The 22,635-nt window shown below is 42.2% G+C and overlaps 1 protein-coding gene across 2 annotated transcripts; it reads left to right on the top strand.

The window, feature by feature from the left end:
• The first annotated feature begins 390 nt into the window (after positions 1–390).
• kdm5c (lysine demethylase 5C) lies at positions 391–22,376 on the top strand. 2 transcript variants are annotated; one of them, XM_074643515.1, is made up of 29 exons: positions 391–733; positions 2,538–2,685; positions 4,442–4,519; positions 4,629–4,751; positions 4,853–5,023; positions 5,239–5,373; positions 7,623–7,679; positions 11,067–11,190; positions 11,379–11,659; positions 11,985–12,143; positions 12,245–12,364; positions 12,475–12,633; positions 13,792–13,973; positions 14,130–14,292; positions 14,385–14,504; positions 14,601–14,795; positions 14,968–15,149; positions 15,310–15,434; positions 15,536–15,683; positions 16,216–16,306; positions 16,475–16,857; positions 16,985–17,123; positions 17,255–17,434; positions 17,569–17,697; positions 18,901–19,626; positions 19,734–19,776; positions 19,882–20,081; positions 20,969–21,157; positions 21,276–22,376. In XM_074643515.1, the coding sequence occupies exons 2-29, from the start codon at positions 2,542–2,544 to the stop codon at positions 21,282–21,284; spliced, it is 4,755 nt and encodes a 1,584-aa protein (XP_074499616.1). In that variant the 5' UTR covers positions 391–733; positions 2,538–2,541; the 3' UTR covers positions 21,285–22,376. The 2 variants fall into 2 exon arrangements, with proteins under 2 accessions (XP_074499616.1, XP_074499617.1); XM_074643516.1 differs by lacking the exon at positions 7,623–7,679.
• Positions 22,377–22,635: the final 259 nt, after the last annotated feature.

Below are 22,635 nucleotides of genomic sequence, written 5' to 3' on the forward strand. Positions count from 1 at the left end.
TATATATATATATTATATATATTGTATATATATATATTGTATATTTTGTATATATATATATATATTTTTGTATATATATATTTTTTGTATATATATATATATATATAAATATATAAATACATACATATTATTTATTTTTTTGTTTATATATATTTTTTATATAGATATTTATTTATTTTTTTGTACATATATATACATACATACATATTACTTTCTTTTTGTAATGACAGTATGTTAACGTGATGGCATTGCTCATGTGTACTTACATAAAGGCTCCACGGCCGGTCCTCGCTGTAGTGTGCTTCGCCTGGTAGTGGCGTACGTGGGTACTACTTTCAGGGAGTAAACGTGACGGACGTGGTGTGAAGATTTCGAGGTTGTGCTTCGGTCGTGAGAAAAAACTAAGATGGCGTCTCGTCAAGAAAGATAGGAATGGACCTGAAGAAGAGTGATGATGATGTTCAGTCGGAGGAAAACGAGTGATAACGACAACAATTGATAACGTTTAAGACTCTCGCTTACTATTAAACGAACCATATACAGTTCGAAGCCGTGTGTTCGGCTGAACGGAGTACACAAAGGGGAGAAGTGAGGCTGGAAACACGGTGAACTTTGTAAAGCTGAACTGGACCTGAGCACAGCTGAGAGACGTTAGCTTCATCACAACAACAGAGAGGAGAGGAGAGCACGGCCACCGGCCCGATCACACCCCGGGACATCACGGTGTCTGCGGGTCAGTTACCGGACACACACTAGTACAGGAAACCACTGCATGTTGTTCTTCCACATCGCGTTACATGTTATATACGAGCGTATCGGTAGCGTCGAGGTTAGCTCGCAGGCTAGTTAGCCTGTATGAGCTCAGATTGTTGACTTTCCCCTCAGACAGCCAGGTTAGCTCACTGATGCTAGTTAGTCAACCCGTGGGAGGAGATGGATGGGACTGGGCTGAGGAAGAAGAGGAGGCCTCGATGCTAATGTTAGCTCATTACGCCTCTGAGAGCTGAACAATACACACTAATACACACTTCATGGTTCGTCCAGAAGGAGAGACATGAATGACACTTATCTATACCACTATTATTCTTTTTATTACATCTTGTGTTATGTCTGAAGGTTAGTTCAAGTTTTAGTAGGATGCTAATGTTAGCTTTACCAAGCGACGTTATCGCCTCTGATAGCTGAACAAAAGACACAAACACACTTAAATGAATGACACTTAACTAAAACACTGTGATTCACTTAATGGGAGACATTTATTAATTCTTCTGTTAGTTTAAGTTTTAGTAGTTACCTAACAGTTACAGTTATTTAACAGTTAATGTGTATTATATTGAGTATTATTAACAAGATGTACTTTTAAAATGTCTCTATTTAGGCTCGTGTCATCGAGTGATTGGTTTTTGTTGTGTCTCTTTTAGAGCTGATAGATTAATCCAGCCCAGCCCACAGGGATGCCTTTATGGCCTTCTCTATACCTCAGGGTTCATGGCCTCCACGCCATTGTTTGTCTGAAGGCCTTTTTTAAAGGATCAGATAGATGGGGACACTTTGGCATTGAAAGTCCCACAACATAGTTGTTATGATTTTCATGATAAAATACCCCCAGGACAACATTTTATGTAAGACTCTTACTATGAAGACTCTTATGAAACACATTACATGAAGCAATGCTTATTGCTCAAGTACATGCAGACATGTGTCATCAGCTTAAAATCCTTTTGATTGTTGCTCTGTTCTGCTACTGATGAAGCATCACTTAAAAAGTTGTGTCCTTCTCCACCCTGGGCCTTGTTGATTTAAACTGAGCATGGCATTTGTTTTGTTGTCTGGTGTTGGGGGAGGGGTTTTTAACAAGGATCACTTTAGGGGACCAAAATCACCCTAAATCCTTATCCTGGGATTATCCATGTCTGTTGTTATTGACTATTATGTGAAGTTTTTTGGGGGGAAATGATAAACTATGAAACATGCAGAGGAACTTACTGCCATATATTTAATGCTGACAGCAATGCCGTGCTAGACCAGGAAGTAGTATGAGCCAGAGTAAACAAATGCAGTGACATGTAGTAGCTGCATAATGTGCTTTTTATGTCCTCATACATTGGTCTCTTTTACTCATCCTTAAATAAATTAGGCTCCCATGTTAACTTTGCATTGCCTTTTGTAAAAATTAGTTTCAGGTTACCGTCTTTGGGAGCATTTATTGAGATGTGTGTGTTATGTACGTGTTGTTTCTGAAGACAAAATGCTGGCCAGTGAACATCAAAATGTCAAAAGTATCAGTTTCACACAACGTTGTGACCCTACAGCACTCTGAAGAAAAAAAAAGTGTAAATCAATTCAGAAAAAAACAATGGCTTTAAATTGTCTTTTTAAAGCATGCATGGTTTTAGGGTTTTAAATTGTACTCTACAAATTAAAAACAAGACTTGCATACATGAAAGGCTTTCTAGGATGCTGTATTGATGCTGTCCTGCCCATTCGTGAGTCTGCTAGAGTTCATTAACTTGCATTGTCATTCTTCCTGTTGTCAGGGCAATGGAAGGGGAAGAGTTTGTACCTCCTCCGGAGTGTCCAGTATTTGAGCCGTCATGGGAGGAGTTTCAGGACCCCCTGGGTTACATCGCAAAGATACGTCCAATTGCAGAGAAGTCTGGGATCTGCAAAATTCGACCTCCACCAGTAAATATTTGCTTATGTTTTGATTATGTTGAAAAAATGACATGCTCACTGTGTTCTATGTGTAACATTTGTGCCATGCCTTGGGTTTAAAGTGTTACTCTATAAGTACTAAGTAAAAGGCGCATGGACTCGCTGTGTTAATCTTGACGATGACAAAGTTATGTGCAACGTGAACAAAAAAGAGCAGCCGTTTAATATGAGATGAGATCAAATGACTGATTCCCACAGATGTTTGTGTTGTTGCAAAGGGAGAAATGATGATTCAGCAGGATTAAATGTGTGGAATATTTACACAAAAATGAGCTATAATAACAATAAAACAGCTACAGGTAGTAATTTACTTTATACATACTCTCCCCCAAAACAAGATTTACACTCATATTCAGTTGCATTTATGTTCCATAAATTCCATTTTGTGCTTCTCTCATAAACACTATAATTCGCTATAATTTGTAACAAATGCAATTCGGAAATACATTACATTGTTACAGGAGTTACATTGAAGAATAAAACATTTTAACAAAAGTAAAGCTGTTTTTGCAGCAGAGGGTAGAGAGGATTACTGGAGGACATGGTGTGAGTGTGTAAATTAAAGCCTCAGCACTGCTTATCTTTAGGGTTTGGTGGATGTAATCATGCAGTTATAGTAGTTCAACTAAATGCTGGTCACATAACTGACAGTGCAGCATTTTTTCTATGTCAAGATCGTGTAGGAATTATGTTTTTTTTCACAATTCATTGGTGAGGAGGCAGGCCTTAAATTGTTGATAGTAGTGATGTCACAATACTAGAATTTAGTAGCCGATGCCGATACCAGGGAAATTCCACGATTCTCGATACCACGGTAAAAAACAGAAGTAAAATAATAAATCCCATGTACTTCAACATCCACTCATTTATTACTGTTTGCATACTGGTTTTTGTTAGGAAATTAAACGGGTCATAATTCCCTCTCTATTATTTATTTTATATTGCTGTGAAAACATCTCCTTCAAACAACTATTTATTCAAGTTTCTCGCCAAAAACTACATTTTAAAAGTTTACATGAACACATCATGATGACGTTAGTATTTACCTCGCCCAATACTCCATATTTACTGAATAGAGCCTGAACACATGACGGATCATAATGTAAATCAATGGCACCTCCACTTAACGTTAGTTGTTAGCTCCGTACAGGATTGTGATTCTTACCGGCTACTAACATTAACTAGCTCCTGTCCTGACGATTTCAACACTGATTTGTTGTTCACAATGTAGCATTACCAGGGATGCGTCCTCTGGATGCGTCAATAGTGAGTTTACTGCATCCCAAACACATTTTCTATTGTCCCTGCAACAGCGGGAGGCAGTTTGTCTTGATCTCTGACGGTACCTGCAGTACCTGCGTTACTGTAGAAAAACAAGTACCGTCACATTTTCAGAATTTTGTGATCCACTTGGTGCCGAAGTATCGGTTTTCGTGACATCCCTAGTTGATAGTGTGAACTTCACCTGCTCTTGAGTAGACGACCTTGGTGATCCATCTTGGTTAAAACTGAAAAGTTCTTTAGCCTGAAAGCCATAATTAAATCAGGTTTAAGCCCAAACTAAACTCACTATCTCATTAATCTTTCAAGTCCATTTTTATTTGTTGTTTTAGTCAGCTCCTTGAGTGATAGAGGTCAACATCAATGCAGAAATTACACAAGTTGTTGTTGATGTTTTAGCATATAGGCGTACAAGTTTAATTTGCATGTCTTCGCTCCCAAATAGGACTGGCAACCGCCGTTTTCAGTGGAGCTGGATACCTTCCGCTTCACACCCCGCATCCAGAGGCTTAATGAGTTGGAGGTAAGTTCCTCTATTTTCCTTTACAGCTGTACATTGTTGACAGATAATTGAAGTTATTGATGGAACTGGTCATAGTAATCATGGTAGTCCCTCATGCATCTCATTTTAGGCGGAGACCAGAGTGAAGCTCAATTTTTTGGACCGCATCGCCAGGTTCTGGGAGGTCCAGGCGTCGTCCTTGAAAATCCCACACATTGAAAGGCGCATCCTTGATCTGTTCGGCCTGTCAAGGGTAGATATTAATTGAAATGTTTGTGTAGTCAGAAAGTGCATTTTAAAAGTAGTTATTTTGTTCCTTACCTATAATTTTCTAAACTTGTCTTTCTGTTCCAGATTGTGACAGATGAAGGAGGTTTTGAGATGGTCTGTAAGGAACGGCGCTGGGCTCGTGTGGCCCAGAGGCTTGGCTACCCTCCAGGCAAGAACATCGGTTCTCTGCTGCGCTCGCACTACGAGAGGATCGTCTACCCCTTTGAAATGTTCCAGTCTGGTGCCAGCATGCCGGTATCACACTACACATTCTTTTCTCTCCTTTCTGTGTTACATGGGGTGATCAGCTAATAGATAGCTTTGAAAATGAGTCCATCTGCAAAGAGTAGCTCAGTCACTATATGATGCGTTGTATCCTTTCTTTTGATAGAATCAAAAGACTTACTGCGGTACATCGTCTGTTTATTCACATGTTGTTATGTAAACTCTCTTTTTTACATCATTTCTAGCATGTCAAGCCAAAGCACTATGATGGTGAGGATGTGGATAAAGAGTACAAGCCCCACTCCATCCCCCTTCGACAGTCTGTGCAGCCATCCAAAATGAGCAGTTACGGACGCAGAGCGAACCGCTGCCAGCCCGATGTGAGTGAGAGTTCCTACCCTTACTCGTCTTTCCATTAATTTGCATACCTCTATGACCAGTAACGCTACACTGGACTGTACTTTGGTCACTTAAATATACTTTTCGGATCACATTTCCGCCTCGGAACCAATCGGAGATAAAATAACATTTGTTTATACAGCTGCTTTTCAAGACCACAAAACTTGCATGGGTTTGGTTCGGTTCAACTGATCTGTCAAATGATGAATTTGTTTCAGCAGTGGGACTGTATTAAAGGAGAATGACAGAAATTGATTTAACTACCAGGTATTCAGGCTGTCCTGACCTATAATTACTTTATCACTGATGGTTTCCCACAGGACTTAAACCACACATCAAAATCCGTGCCACTAATGATGATATCTGTATTTTTTTTGTGTTAGTAATTCACTAATTAATGTGCCAACTACAGTGTGTCTTTATGTTGTAATTGAAAGAAATCTGCAGTTTTTTTCCAGGACTTTAAAGCTCAGTGTACAATAGATATATGCTTGCTATTTGATGAGCTGGTTTGAACAGCAAACACAAACGTAAAAGGCTCTAATCGCCTTTAATCGTGTTTGTTAACATTGTAAAGTTTTAGTACCGTCTAATAGTCTACTATCTACTGCCAAATGAATAACAACAGAGCTTCCATCATTACAGGCAAACAAAAAGTCAATCCAACAGTCTACTCAAGTGTCTGTTGGATGACAATCTTCTAGCGTGTACCATGCTGTCATGTTATTAACTTTTTCTATGCTTATCCATGTGCCCTTGTGCATCGGTTACCGAGCAGTGTGTGGAAGATGTGACAGTGCACTCAGAGCGCATCCCGCCTTGCTTACTCTCCATCCCGCCATGCTGCTGCGCTTAACTCTGCTGTGTTGGCTCTCTGCTCCATGTCTTATTTTGTTTTCTTCTTTGTTTCTTCCACTCCCCTTCATCTCACTGGTAGACACATCACTGTTTATTTCATAAACCACATATGATTACGCAACTTCTGGACCGACCAACATTCTGTTATCTCATGCATGTTACATGCAACCTAACCTCAGCTTCATTTTCTACCCTAAACCCTCCCTCCCTCCCCAAGGTGGTTGATGGCTTACTCATCAGTTTGAGTGCGTAATGCTCGCCAATGGATTTTAGTTTTTTTCATTTATTATGCTGGAATACATCTTTTGTTTTGCATATTTTAAAATATGCCGAATTGGTATGAACAAAAATAAGTTTGCAGATTTGTGCTAAAAAATAATTAAGATGATTGACGCAATACAGAGACTTTCTAAGGAATGGAACTTTTTGTTCTCATTACAGCTCATACAGACAGTGTGTTGAGGTTGGAGCATTTCTTTATTAAAAGTTTGGCACATTTTTAACCATTTCAGATGGGATTGTGTTTCATATTCAGATTAGCTTATAAAAGTATCAGATTTAAGACCCAGTAGATATTTCTATTGTTTACCTCTAGCTGGACTACAAACTTGTCAACAAACATTACATTCCCAAACTGAAACATCTTCCCAGTCCCATTTCTGTTCGGTGCCAAATAGAATTAGAATAAATCCTGTTGGTGTGACAGCTGAATCACCGACTAGTTGTTGACAGCAACTTGTAAGGTCATGGCTGAGATAACAGAAACATGATTGTCTAAATAGTTTGCTGTTGTAATAGTTCAGCTCGTACTAAAAATCCTGATATTTAACCACAATGGTCTTACAACAAACTGGTGTATCGGACTGCAAAATGAGCCAAACAGACCTTAAAGCCTCACACGGGTGTTTTCAGTTAATCTGGCTGATTAGACTGAGTCTCCTGTAAACTTTGTTGCACCTGTTAGGGCGGCCAAATTACACCTTCATCATTGTTATTGATAGATGAAGAAGAGATGATTTTTGACCAAATAAATTCCAACAAAGCTCCGACCCACCTTCAACCTGAGTAGACGTCTAATCAGCCAAGATAACTGAAAACATCTGGGTGTTCAGAGGCTTTAAATGATGCAACCCTCTCCAAAGAATTACTAGATATACCACCAAACATTCGAAAAATAAACTTCATGTTGAATTTGCAATGAAGAATTTAGTATCTAGATCCACAACATTTCCTGTTGGACCGTTATAGGTCCTGCATCAGATGTGCTATAATGTGTCCCAGTGACAACGAGTGGCTCCCTCCCTTCCTCTCTCATCTCCCTTTTTTCCCTCTTGTCTTAGTTTATTGTTGCTGTTATTGTCTCCCCTTGCAGGGTCCAGAGGATCTGGTCCCTCATCCTCTCACCACTGGTTCTCAACTCATCTCTTCGGTACTGCCTCTCGAGCATACAAGCTCGCCTTCCGCCCCCCCACCCCCCCGCTCTCTTCCTGCCTCTTTTCCTAGACCACCTCACCCCCTCTGAAGTTGTCTAGATGTTTTGTTTTACTAACCACTAAATCATTAACATGCAATCATACACCCCCAACCCATAATAGGTTCACATGACAGTTGCGGACGTTAGAAAAAAAAGCCATAAAAAAACTCTATGGCATTACAACAATAGTTGGTGAACGACATTAGTAAACCACCATTATCTTCCATTTCTAGACCAGACAATGAACACAGAGAGGAAGATTTCCCTGTTCGGTTTCTTCTCTTTTTATTTAAGAAGTTTGTTCTTCATGAACATGCTCTAGGACCGTTATTTAAATGAGCCATGTGTATGTTGGACAAAGGTGTTTTGGGGCCATGTCAGTGTGTTTTTAGGCATTATTTTACAGCAACAACTTAATATTGGGTCTTGAATGTATGCAAATTTGGATTCCTGTGCCAAATTACGTTGTTGAGAACTACTGTTTCAGATGTCCTAAATGGCACAGTTCACTGTAAGCTCCTGAAGAAACTTTCACTTTCTCCCCAGTCGCCAAACACACTCTTCCTAGTCTAGTTGTTGTGGGGCTGATGCACTCTCTGGATTTCTCTCTTTCACCCCAGCTCTGTCTCTGTGGTTGCACTTGGCTTGAAATGCTTTGTCGTTGGGCTGTCTGTGTGCCTTCTGCTGTTTTGCCTCGCTGTCTACGCGCTACAGCAGCTAACAGTGTGGCTGCATGCGTTCTCTATTGAGTGCACTCACACAGAAGAACCTAGTAGGTTTAATTTAATCGAGTTTTACTTGCAGAGCACCATAGTCTGATGATGGACGGTAAAATATTGGAGTCACTTAAAGCACAGAAGTATTTCAGAAAAACAATTACCCTTTTTGAACACATTGTTTGCCTCCAAGTCTCTCTAGGTTTACTTGTTTTTTGCTTCCACCATCAAGACCTGCTGACCTGCTTTGTTGTCTACTGCTTCCAATATCCATCCCACTTATATAGTACTTTGCTCAACAAAGTTAAGGTGCTAGGAAAAGGGGCCTATTTTTTTAAACAGTTTTTATTGGTGTTATAGTAAAGAACACAAACACGAATAATTCCGATCATTACATATCCGGTCAGTTATACAGACATACAGTCAGACGGATGCAGAGAGGTAAAAATGTGGTAAAGGGGGACAGAAATAGATACAGCATAGCTAGCCAGATTATACAATGAAATAATACTAATGACAATAGCACCAATAACGATGGTAGTAAATTAAAAAGAGAGGGGAAATTGGTTAAAAATCAGTCTTCGTTATTAAGCTTTATAGGGGTCCCAGATCTTAGAGAAAATGTTGGATTTACCCTTAAGTGAATATCTAAACTCAAAGATATCAGCAGATCTCTAACCCGGTTCCTGAATGGTGGAGTGTCAGGCGACTTCCAATTTAAAAGAGTGACCCTTCTTGCGAGAGGCGTAGCTACGGCCACCGCCCCATGCTGAAGTTTAGTTGGCGGCGAGTTTACTGGTAAAACTCACAAATAGCGCCACGCACGGAGAGGGCTTAATATTCGTGGGGGGTATTTCAGAGAGGCATTTAAATATCCTGTCCCAGAGTTTTGCCACTGAAGGGCAGGCACAACATTGGTGGTATAAAGTAGCAGGATCAATCTTACGTCGAATACAGGTAGGATCAAAGTTGGGTGCAATATGACTTATCTTGGCCCCGGACCAAAGGGGCCTGTTTTTATCTACGCAGAAAATATACAACAATTTATGGGCAGCGGGAGTTGCATTTGCACGACTGAAGAGATTGCAGTCGCATACAGGTGGTAAAGTCTAAACAAATGTGCTTCTTCCATTACCCTTCTTGGGGGGGTAAAAAAGTCCTGAATGTTATCTTTCATGGCAGTGTGTATCTGTCCAGTTTCTGTGCCAGGAATGACTCTAACAAAGTTGTCATGACATGCATACATTCATTTTCTTGTTTTGGGAATACAGGTTGCGTTCTGACTGCACACATATTACTGATGTCTTTGTGCACACTCCAGTAGAAGCCAAGCCTCTCCCAGATTAGGACTAAACTGTCAGTGTGAAAGCACCTTAAATGGATGTTTTATGTTGGAACCTGCTTTTATGTGCTTTTTAGATCTACTCAGTGATTATTGAAAGTGATGTTAAGACCTTCTGTGTTTCTGTCTACAGTGCTGATCACACGTGACTTGTGTGTACTGTTTGCAATCATATGGCAGAGGAACTAGAGCCCAATAGTGTGGCGCAAAAACAATTTAAGGCAAGGGAGGAAGTCTTAAATGGCAAAGAGTTTACTACAATGTTGCTAAGTCTCATTAAGTTTCTGTTTTACCAATGTTTGCAAAAAGAAACCAGTTTAAAGGGGCACAGCACTTTAAACTGTTTTCACCCACCGTCTCCACACATCTAAAAGCCTCCTGCTACAAGAAAACAAGGTTCACTGCTGTTAACTGTAAACAAGGTCCTCTTGGGACAGCTCAGAATATGCCTCCAATAATAGAAAGTGAGAAGAGGAAATGGGATAATGATCTCTGAGAATGCAGCAGCGTCTGAAGTCGAGACCACTTAAGTTGTGTCCGAGACAAGTCCAAGTCAGAGCAGTTTTGAGGTAGACTTAAAATAGGGGGCAAGTCTAAGTCAAGACTACTTTAAATTTTGATAAAACAAATTTCCTATTCAATATTCTTTATACTGTTATCTTACTGTTGTTCATAGCGAGTCAGACATGATGATGAAATGTGATTGGAACAGGAAACAACTCTGACCAATAAGCTAACGATCTAAGTTTGAACTCTTTCTGCACAATTAGCATAAAACTATATTGAGTCTAAAATGAGGACACTTGCTTCTTATTACATGGCTGAGGCGCACTTAAATGGAAAATAAGCATCACCTGCCTTTTAGGTAATAGAAATAATAACTATCTAAACTACTGCTACTCAGAATCAGCTAATGTTCAACTCAAGCAATAAGAAAACTCATAAAACAATATAATATGCTTTGAACAAAAACCAAAGATTTGATAAAAAGGAGACTCATATTTAACAAAATGTAAATAATACTCTGCTCTAACTGTATGGTTGCAACTGCTGGTGTTTGTGTGTTCTGGTGGTGGGTCTTAACGTAGAAGCTTTCACTGTGATCTAGGCTAACTTTTCCTCACTCTCTAACCGAGCATAATCCCTTCCTGTGATGACAATGCTAGGCTCCACTGTTTTAACTGTTTGTTCGGCTTTTTCTGGCCCTTGCTTGGCTCTTTGTGCTTTGGAGAGGAGTTGTTGTTTGTCTACGCCTTCATGACGAAAATGTACTTTGATCCACAGCCTGAGCCTACGGAGGAAGACATAGAGAAGAACCCAGAACTGAAGAAGCTACAAATCTATGGCGCTGGGCCTAAGATGATGGGACTTGGACTGGTGGCAAGGGACAAAGGCATGAGGAAGAAAGGTAAGTGCCCTTACCACAACCTCATTTAAACACCTTGTCAGACACATACAATTAAACCTATATGGTCTTTAAATCTGTCAACCGTAACGTTGAGAAACCTGGAAATTTGGAGGCAACACTGCATCTCTGTGTATAAATGTCTACCTCTGAATCTAATCCTTCCTCGCTCCTCTTTTTTTTTATTTTAGATGAGCTGCCTCAAACCGTTACCATCAAGGACAGCGTGTCTCCTACTCCGGGTGATACCTCAGTCAAAGCGGAGCCACTGGAGGCTCAAGAGAAGCAGAGCGACGGGAGTACATCGAGCCCCCCACCGCCGCCTCCTACCATCACAGTTAAGACAGAAGTGAAGAAAGAAGAACCAAAGGAAGAGGATGGGAAAGGGAAAGACAAGAGGGCAGATGATGCAGATGGACCTTGTACCAAAATGACCATGAGGCTTAGACGCAACCTCGGCAACCCACAGTGTGTAAGTAGACCAAAGAACGCCCCCAGGTGGCAGTCGGAAGTTGAGATCAACATGACAAGGTTGAATATCAAACTACCATGAGAAGTCGAATGATTAAACACAATGCACTGTGCTCTATATTACTTGCATTTCTAATGTGAATGCAGTGCGTTGGTCTTTGACAGAATAGTGACTCCTTTTCCACACACAATCTGATCTTTTGTTATGTTCAGTGCTTCACAGGGTTGTGGTTCACTGTGGTCGTCTGCTCCAGTTAAAGAGAGCCACACTCGTCTGGCTCCGAGCCGTAGAATGAATGTTTTGTACTTTTCTCACTTTTTCAAAGGTGGATTCTTTTGTGTGCCGGATGTGCGGTCGGGGAGATGATGATGAGAAACTGTTGCTGTGTGATGGCTGCGATGATAACTACCACACCTACTGTCTACTGCCCCCGCTCACTGATGCTCCCAAAGGCAACTGGCGATGCCCGAAGTGTGTGGCTGAGGTAAGTAAAAACGTTGACACTCGTGCTATGTTTTGGCGGGTTTCTTTTAACCCACATGACTAAAGTTTGTTTTGATTTTCTCAATGTGTAACTTTTTCTAGGAGTGTAAGAAACCTGCAGAAGCGTTTGGCTTTGAACAGGCTACACGAGAGTACACTCTGCAGAGCTTTGGGGAAATGGCGGATGCCTTCAAAGCGGACTACTTCAACATGCCTGTCCATGTAAGCGCACCCACACCAGACATCACCTATTCATTATGAAGCACGACTCTGACCTGACCGGTGATAATGACAGAGACTAATCTCCAGCCTGTGTGTTGTTGTCGGTGTAGATGGTTCCCACTGAGCTCGTGGAGAGAGAGTTCTGGAGGTTGGTCAGTAGCATCGAGGAAGACGTGGTTGTCGAGTACGGAGCGGACATACACTCCAAAGAGTTTGGCAGCGGCTTCCCGATGAACAATGGCAAGAGGAAGCTCACAAAGGAAGAGGAGGTATGCACATTGTCGTTCTCTTTTGTAATCTCAACAGTTGTCATCAAGGATAAAGTGAGGACTGCAGCATCATGCTTACATGTTGAAAATGTTGAGAACTACGTTGAACTCCACTAGAAGTAGATTTTAAATCCAGTATCATGACCGCAGAAGGCCCATGTGGCATTCTGACTGTAACCATTTACATTTTAACAGAAACTTTGCTGCAGTGTTTTGATTACATTCATACATTATTAAAAGTAGAGAGAGAGAACAGTGAGTTTGCGAACTGTCTGGTTGTTATTCCGATCGATTTAATAGGCGCTTTGTTGAGATGGTAGGTTAAACATGACAATAATCCTAAAACCTCTCGAAGATTTATGACAATTGACAGTTTTCCGTATGCATTTTTTTTTATCCGACATCCTATAAAAATCATTATGCACAGAAACCTTGCACAATGAGTCCGATGCGTTTTATTTAATTTTTTGCGAAAATTAGCAAATATGAGACAAAACTGAATTATTTCCGTGGGTGCGATGGATAGTGCTAGTCCAAAACGGGGCTAATGAATGAATGATATTAGCAAGAAGCTATCGTTTAGCTGCCCAGAGCACAATCACTACCGTCTAATCTTTTGTACATTCTTTGTTTTGCTCCCATCCCCGATTCCAAGCTGTTCTGCAATCGGCTGCCTCGATCTATCTTTGAATTCCGCATCTCTATATTCTTTTATTTCTTTATCGTAAAGTGCTTTGTGCTGGGAGACAAAGTGAATGTTGATCATACCATTTTGGATGATGACGTTTGCACGGATGGTGGCTCTGAGTGGTCAAATATCCCTCTTTTGCCCTTTGACGGATGCAAAAAACGCAGGAAATCAAACCTGTTCCAAAAACTTTAATGATGGACGAAAGTTTCAGAGTCGGTGTGTTAACGTGATTGACACAATGTGAGGTCGTATTTATTTTTAAACATACCACAATTTAAAATACTGACTTGGTGTGCAAAGGCCAAAAATCATCTAAAAAATAAATCACTCAATTACTTGCTCAAATATTATGTCAAGAAATCAATCTGGACCGATAAGTAGAATTGGACTAAATATAAACAAAACCCGACCCCATAATCCTCGTCCAGTGTTTATTCTCAGTGCATTCTGTTTTCTTTGTTGGTCAGGAATACGCCCGCAGTGGCTGGAACTTGAACGTGATGCCCGTGCTGGAGCAGTCGCTCCTATGCCACATTAATGGAGACATCTCTGGGATGAAGGTGCCCTGGCTTTATGTTGGCATGGTGTTCTCAGCTTTCTGCTGGCACATTGAGGATCACTGGAGCTACTCCATCAACTACCTGCACTGGTACAGAAGGCTTTTTTGTGTATTGTTGTGGGTTTGGCGTTCTATCGTAGTCATAAGGCTTAAACAATAGCAGCTTTTAACGTATGATAAAGGCACTGAAAGACTAAATCTCTCCCCTCTCTGTTTTTTACTTCCCCTCTTATCTATCATCTCCAGGGGTGAACCCAAGACTTGGTATGGGGTTCCCTCTGTGGCAGCCGAGAGACTCGAGGGGGTCATGAAGAAGCTGACGCCAGAGCTATTTGAGTATCAACCTGACCTCCTGCACCAGCTGGTCACCATCATGAACCCCAACATCCTCATGTCTCACGGTGTACCGGTCAGTGTCACATAAACACACGTGCACACAGCACAAAAATATGGTTTGTGAAAACTCATTCTATGATTTAACTTGTGTTTTCTGGTTGGCAGGTTGTACGTACCAACCAGTGTGCTGGTGAGTTTGTCATCACCTTCCCCAGAGCCTACCACAGTGGCTTCAATCAGGGATATAACTTTGCTGAAGCTGTTAACTTCTGCACTGCAGACTGGGTATGTACAGTATGTTCACACTTTCTCAAGTTGTCATTTCATATTGTCCACGGTACTGCATAATTAACATCACTCCAATCTCTCTCTCCCTCTCAGCTGCCTGCCGGCCGTTCCTGTATTGAGCACTACCGGCGTCTACGGAGGTATTGTGTGTTCTCCCACGAGGAGCTCACCTGTAAAATGGCTGCAAGCCCAGAGAAGCTAGACCTCAACCTGGCTGCAGCTACACACCGGGAAATGTTCATTATTGTTCAGGAGGAGAGGAAGCTGCGGAAGGGTCTGATGGAAAGGGTGAGACAGAAATAGATCTTTGAGATTATTTGCTTCTCTAATTATTTAATCACTCTATAAGTGAATAACAGTTCAGTCTGGTGCCGTGCTGGATGTGTCTGATACTGTCATGTTCTAATGAGAATATGGGGAATCTGATTGTCTAATCAAATCTGTGTGTTTGTACCTCCAGGGTATTACCGAAGCAGAGCGCGAGGCATTTGAGCTGCTGCCTGACGATGAGAGACAGTGTGATAAATGTAAAACCACATGCTTCCTTTCTGCTCTGGCCTGCTCGAACTGTCCCGAGAGTCTGGTGTGTCTCTATCACACTCAGGATCTGTGCAACTGCCCCACTGAAAAACTCTACCTCAGGTATTTATCTCTGTGTGAGAGCGTGTGTGCCAATGTTCTGCAGTGAACCATGATATCCTGAGTGACAACAGTACTCTTAATAAACAATGTTATTTTACTTTCTACTTTGATCTCCGCCGTGTGTGTGTTAATCTTTTCTGTTATCCCTTTCGCTTTGCAGATACAGATACACCCTGGATGAGCTGTTAGCCATGTTGCACCGATTAAAGGTTCGGTCTGAGTCCTTTGATTCCTGGGCCAACAGAGTGAAAGAGGCACTCGAGCAGGAAGAAGGAAACAAGATAGGTGGGAAATCAGCCTAAATGTGTCCCTTTAAACTTGGTTTCAACAGAAAAATGATGATCTTAAAAGAAAGCGGTATGACCCAAATGGTTGTTGAATTGCAGGAATTGACGACCTGGAGACGCTGAAGATGGAAGCAGTAGAAAAAAAGTTTCCCGACAACGAACTCCTGCGGAAACTCAACACTGTTCTTAAAGACATAGTACGCTGCCAGAAGACAAGTACTGAACTCCTCAGTAACTCAAAGAGCAGGTATGATAGATCACGTACTGTACTTAAAGGTGCTAAATTCCAAATTCAGAGCAAATCTATGATTGAGGGATTTCCACCGCATGGCTCTGAACATGGCGACGGGTGAGCCGACGGCTAGCAGCTAATGGTGCTAACAGAATGAACAGTGCAAACAACGGTGTTGACATAGCTAACGGTGTTAACCGGAGGGTGGGTGCTACGCTTTACGACGCCGGGGGTTGGGACGGTAACCCCATATGAACGCAGTGCAGAGCCACGGCTATTAGCTAACCAGTGAGGCACACACACTGGGACTCTCATGCACTAACATGCACACGTGGCTATGTAAACAAAGCACAGAGAAGCTCGGATTACAACACACACAGAGGGAGAGTGACTTCATTCTCTGCTCAGGATGCCATTACTCCACTATATCTTTGCATAGCATATAGTTGTTTGCTGCTATATTACTGCTCTGTATTTTGAATTTAGCACCTTTTAACATTTCCACTATCTGTTCAGTTACATGCACTAACATATTGCTGTCTTTTAGTGAAAGTAAGATGACTTTGGCAGAGCTGAAATCCTTGGTAGAGACAATGCAAAACCTGCCCTGTGTGATCACCCAGCTGGAGGAAGTACAGGTGAGAGTTATGTCACACACACACAGTAAACTAGCTTTTGTATATTTTGTTTATCCTTCCAAAATTGATAAAATGTTCTGTGTAAATATATAAAAATTTCCTCAGCTTAAGATTTGTACCCTTATTTAATGCAATTACAATTTACCTCTGTACCGTGTGATTTTAAAGGCGGTTCTGCGGACAGTGGAGGATTTCCAAAGCCGGGCTCAATTACTAGCCAATGACAAGGACTGGAGGAGGGACTCTTCACCGCCTGTGCAGCTGCAGACTTTGTTGGACCAGGGCTCCCAGCTGCTTGTCGTGGTGCCGGAGTGTGATTTACTCCAGGGCGTAAAGGAGCAGGGCCATTGGCTGGCAGACGTGAGGCGCACCCTGGGCTCAGAAGGAGGGGAGAGGCAGGAGGTGATGTTGGATGTTTTGAGGAACCTGATGGAAGCAGGCTGCAACGTGCCCCAGAGTGCGTCCGTGGAGACGGCCATGGCAGAGCTTCAGGAGCTGCTCACAATCGCAGAACGCTGGGAGGAAAAAGCACAGATCTGCCTTGAACAAAGGTAAGACAAACAAGTCAAACCAATAAACTACGCCTCAGCTGTCACAGAGGTTGTCATAAATTCACAACTAGTTTATCCTGTTGCAAAGATGTCAACATGTCTTTTGTCAATGGTTTTGTTCCTCCAGGCAAAAGCACCCTCTCTCTACTTTGGAGGCAATAGTAAATGAGGCCCAGCTTATTCCTGTCAAGCTGCCCAACATCCTGGCTCTACAGGGCTGTCTCACTCGAGCACGGGCCTGGGTAACAGACCTAGAGGAAATCCAGGTAAGAAAACAACATCATCTCTGCTGTCTTTTAGATTGGCCTTATTTTGAAACATAGACTGCATATAAGGAGTGGACTTAGTCTTGATTTTGGTCGTTGTTACCTAATTATGAATTCTTTCTTTGTTGTAGAATGGGGAGCATTACCCCTGCCTGGATGACCTAGAGGGCCTGGTGGCTATTGGAAGGGACTTGCCAGTCTTCATGGAGGAGTTAAGACAGCTGGAACTACAGGTAGCCAGCGCTCACTCCTGGAGGGACAAGGCCACCAAGACCTTCCTGAAGAAGAGCAGCCAGCACAGTCTGCTAGAGGTGGGCAACTCCAAGGAAATGGGGAAATTACATTTGAAAAAGATTGTATTTCTGTCAACATTGAACAACACGATCTGTATACGGCAAGGCAACCTTCATGAGAGCATGAACTAAACTCCAGTGTCGCCCCGCAGGTGTTATGTCCGTGCGCAAAAAGGCGAGAGAGGCGAGATGAGACGGAGCTGTTGGATGAGCCTTTAGATGACTCTGATACCAACACTCTGGGCCTCTCTGCTCACGACCTGAGGGACCCCGCAGCTATCGTGAGTTTATAGAGCATGTCATTGTTTATTTTTAATTCCTCTAAGATTTAGTTTTCTTACACGGTGTACTAACTGGATGCGACATGAGGGAGCATCAGCCACAAAATCAGCTTAATTACATTGTTTTCTATTGTGTGTCCTAACTGGCCGCGAACAACCCGGTGCTGCACAGCGTGGTGCGACGCTACATTTTGAGCTGAGCTTTTATCGGCCGCCCTGTTCCTATTTTTTCTGTTGCTTGCATTGGGAGCACCGCAAACATGGACGAGGAACGGCTGATTAGTTTAGATGAAATGAGCCGTCAGTGCTGCCGACAGAGGGAGAAAACCGGGTCAATTTACCTGGATATAGATGAGGATATTAACTTGATTATTACCACTTTGAGCGCAAGCATTGAAGCTTGCGGATATATGCGCAGCGTCCACCAGAGAAAAAATATTACGAGCTACCTGGTGTCAAGAAAAGTAACAGCCACCTCACTAATGGTTAAAACAAAACACAAGCACACAGCACAAGTGACAACTATGGAAACTATGGTAAATGTGGGCCGTCACTACAGTGTTTCAGGAGGAAGCCTCGTTTTGATAGGCTCCCGTTTGGACGTCCGTGTTTTTAACACTAGCTCAGTAGAATAAAATTGAGATCAAGTAGGCCTACAAATCAGGTGCATTAAAATGCAAGGACCAAGAGAGTAAGAAAAGCATCCTGTGCTCCTCTTACTTCTACCTGTTTGGTGAGTGAAACATCCACAATTAGGCTTTATTAACTTAAATTGTGGTTCGGAAGAAATCAGTCAGAATGTTAGCTTTATATGATGTTTAATTTCTCGGCACCTGTCTGTGTGACTGCCTGTGGTGTTGTCGCAACTTGTCCCGGGCACAAGCAAGAGGCACTGCGGGCTGTATTGTATGTTATTTCCAGTAAATATCACAATATAAAACATGTGTTTTCTGTTTTAAAAAGTACAAACGTGGATAGCAAGTACTACTGACCCATCTTTTAACATTGCAACTCCAGTCTGATATGGAGCACACAGCTGATATGTACGTGGTTTGTTTACAACAGAAGTGCTTATTTAACGTACTCGGTGTGGACGGAGAGCATCTGTCGCGATAGTCGGACGCTTGCATCCAGTTAGGACACGGTGTTAGATAGATACTAGTTCTAGTATGTGAGCTTGATTTGCGTGCCTTGTCTCTCTAGGTGATGGCGTTCAAAGAAGGGGAGCACCAGGAGAAGGAGGCACTACTGAGGTTACAGAAACTAAACATGTGTAAATCTGGACATAACGCTGCAAGTTGCAAGGAGGACAAGGAGAACGGGAGGTGGGACGACGCCATGGAGACGGACACATCCAGCCACTCAGAGAACTCTGTAAAAGAGAACGGTAACGGTAACCACGCCCCTCCTCAGTCAGTGTGCGTGTGCGCCGGTCAGCTTCGTGCCCCTCAGCTCCGCTGTCATCTGTGTAAGGACTGGTTCCACGGGGGCTGCGTTCCTTTCCCTTCCCTGCTCCCATCCTCCGGACCACCAGGGAACCCCCTCTGCTGGTGGGACTGGGACTCGCGCTTCTTGTGTCCGCGATGCCAGCGATCGCGGCGCCCGCGCCTGGAGACTATCCTGGCGTTACTTGTTGCCCTGCAGAGGCTGCCGGTGCGTCTGCCTGAGGGAGAAGCGCTGCAGTGTCTCACAGAGAGGGCCATCACCTGGCAGGGCCGAGCCAAGGAGGCGCTGGAGACACCAGAGCTGCAGCAGGCGCTTCAGAGGCTGCAGGAACTCAAAGAGACTCTCCGTAGTGAAGACGTGGAAAAGGAGACAGAAGGGAGCTCAGTGATTGTTTTATCAGACTCCGAGGGTGGGGAAGGAGTCATTGATCTGACGGACGAGAAGTCACCGAAAAAGAAGACCAAGGAAAGCAACGGCACTCAGGTTAACACCTTATTCTGACTCTTTATTTTAATTTAATTTAATGATCTAATACTTTCTTGTCATACTGTATCCAACCTGCCTGTAATACCATGTTTGTTTACCCGCAGGCTGGATGTGAAAATGGCATCAAAAAGAAGTCAAATGTTACAGGTAAGACGGAGTGTTGATTTCAAAGTAGCTGTCAGAAGCTGAGTTGAGCAATGCGTTGCACAAGTCACTAGTCCTCACAACATTTTCGTTCCGCTCATTTTTCAGGTGTGGGGTCTCTGCTGCCCCTGCTGCCTTTACTAAAAGGCCAGGTAGTGGAGCTTTTCCCAGCCACCAGGATCCAGCTGGTGGAGCTGCAGCTGGAAGGAGATCTGCTCGAGGTGTCCTTGGACCAGACACTCATCATCCACAGAGTCCTGCAAGCTGCCTCAGTTCCACCCAGAGATACACTGCGCACGCTCATTCAGGTCAGGACAATTAAGTCAGATCTTTTTTTTTTTTTTTTTAAATATTTTGAGGGGGCAAGATGTTAAAAGACAGACATAAGACATGTAACACTAAATAGAACAATAAATTCTTGAAAGCAAAACTACCTTAGTACCAACTAACCCAAAAATAGCCACATCAATACACCTAAGTCAAAGTCGCGTTTGCGAGCCCTCTCCCCTAAACGACAGAGTTTTGAGGCTGTTGTCTCCACACATTACGCACCGCCTCTCCGGCAGTGCACGGCTGTAAGCCCGTGCGTAATGCAGTCTGCAGAGGCTCCACCTCTGCCCCTTTTTTTTTTGCCAGGCATTTCACATGTCTTTCGGTATAATTAAAGGCATTCATTTTTAAGGATTCTGTTATTCTACAGTATTTTTGTTTGTATTTTTGTTTGTTATTGATTAAGAAGCACTTTTCAAAAGGTTTGGTATGTTTTATGCATGTTTGTAATCCAGTGGGGTAAAAAAAAATAAATTGAAAAGCGAATACCTACCCAACGAACAAATAACCGAATAGTCAAATATCCAGATATGATGAATTCCAGATGTATTTAATTGAGGTATACTACATAATCTTCCCATAGTGTGTTGAAAAGTCCTGAACTTGAATTGATTGAATGCAATTTAATTATCAGTTTATATACAAATATGTAAGAAATTGTACTTTTTATTAGCGTTTGCATCATTTCAGTGTGTGAAGTGTCGCTTCTCTGTTGTATCAAGAACAAAAGTCTGACTGATGGAACCGATAGATAATTTAGGAGTAAACTAACTGTGTTTATTGCCATCTTACATTTTTCGTGAGTTCTGTCCACTTCAACTGCTTCCTCTAATATTCTTGTCCTCTCTCTCTCTCTCTCTCTCAGATTGAGCTTGAAGAGCAGCGACGAACCAGCCGCGGACGAACCAAGGACTCCAAAAGGAAGAGAAAGAGCCACAGAGGTGTTACTGGGGAAGGGACAGGAGAAAGATCCCTGGATGCCTCGGAGTCAAAGAAAACCTGTCCCATCAGCCACGGCCCATTCCCTCAGTTACCTGTCCAGACCTATCCACAGGTAAAAACCGCCCCTTGAGCTTGCTTTTGCTTTTTTTAAATTCATTTTCTGGAAATTGTAGTTTTAATGCTGAAGCTTTATTTGAAATGACATTTTTTTTTTTTTTTTTACTTGACAGATTTTGTGATAATGTCAGCGCTGGAGCTCTGTTTGAATGGATTCGTCGGAGGAATCGAAAGGACGGAGCATTCTGTGCCAGAAGACAGTGTCAAGTTATAGGAAGATGCAGGACATCCCCCTCCCCCCCCTCCCTCCACCCACCCGTACCCGACGTCCCCTCTCATCCCTCATTCACGCATTCAGACACTAACAGAGCGATGACTCTCCCTCTACACTCCACCGTCTCATCCTACACTCAGCCATATCTCACCCGTCTTGACTTTTATTTCAGACTGTCTTACCCAAACTTTATTCTCCACCCTTCCCCTGGATCCATTTTTCCTGTGAACATATTAAAGACCGTGTTGGACCGATGTGGGACTTACCGCAATAGGAGTGTCTAGAGTTGTATCCGAGGTCCGTCAGTATGCTACGTTATCCCAACTGTATTAAATGTTAGTTTAACCGAAGCCTGTCTCCGCACCGGCAGATGCAGTTTCACTTCACGTGAGCCCACCCGTTGAAGTTGGATAAGCTATGGGGTTTTATTTAGGACTGTCTGTTTGGGGCATGGATCCTGAAGCTGAGGTACAGCAGAGGGGTTTTTGACTGCTGATCTTAAGACAACAGCACCGTGGTTACACTTGTATTTTTTAGTTGTATTGAATCTTGTGTTTGATGCTGTTTTGAGGGGACATGCATTTTGAATAAACTGAGAACATTTTGGGAAGTGTTAAAAACAGGCATTAATGTTTTTGGTGCTACTTTCCCAAAATGGATATCTGTACCTCTTGGCTTGGTCTTTCTCCTCCCTTCCCTCCCCTAGATGCCTTTTTTTTCTTTCTTTTTTTTTTTAAGCACCCATCCTTCTGACTCCATATTTTCTTCCTTTCTATTTCACCTCGTTCTCTCTCTCTTTGCAAATTAAGGTAACTTCACTGTAACTCACTTTGTCACAATTTATTTTGTTTCCTGGGTTCAAATATTATTATTATTATTATTATTATTGATATTGCAGACACACAGTTGTCGTGAGTTTGTGTATAAACTTTTCATTTTAATGTTGCCTTTGTTTCTTTTCACTCTTGTTAGAAAAATAAAGGTTTAGAATTGTTTAGGATATGTCGACTCATTATTTCGCATCTCAATCTCAATCAATAACGGATTATGAAAATAACACCGAAATATGGTTCATGATCACAGCATTTATTTAGAAAAGCTTTCACTGGAAAATGGCAGACACAGAACAGACATCACGATACTGAACAAGTACACCATGTTTTCTTTCACTATGCTAGAGTTCATAGAAAGACACACCCACAATTACAGAATGTTAAAGGCTTTTTAAGTACATGAAATATACTCAATATCAAACATGC

This window comes from Sebastes fasciatus, chromosome 8 (assembly GCF_043250625.1).
Source record: "Sebastes fasciatus isolate fSebFas1 chromosome 8, fSebFas1.pri, whole genome shotgun sequence".
NCBI lineage: Eukaryota > Metazoa > Chordata > Actinopteri > Perciformes > Sebastidae > Sebastes > Sebastes fasciatus.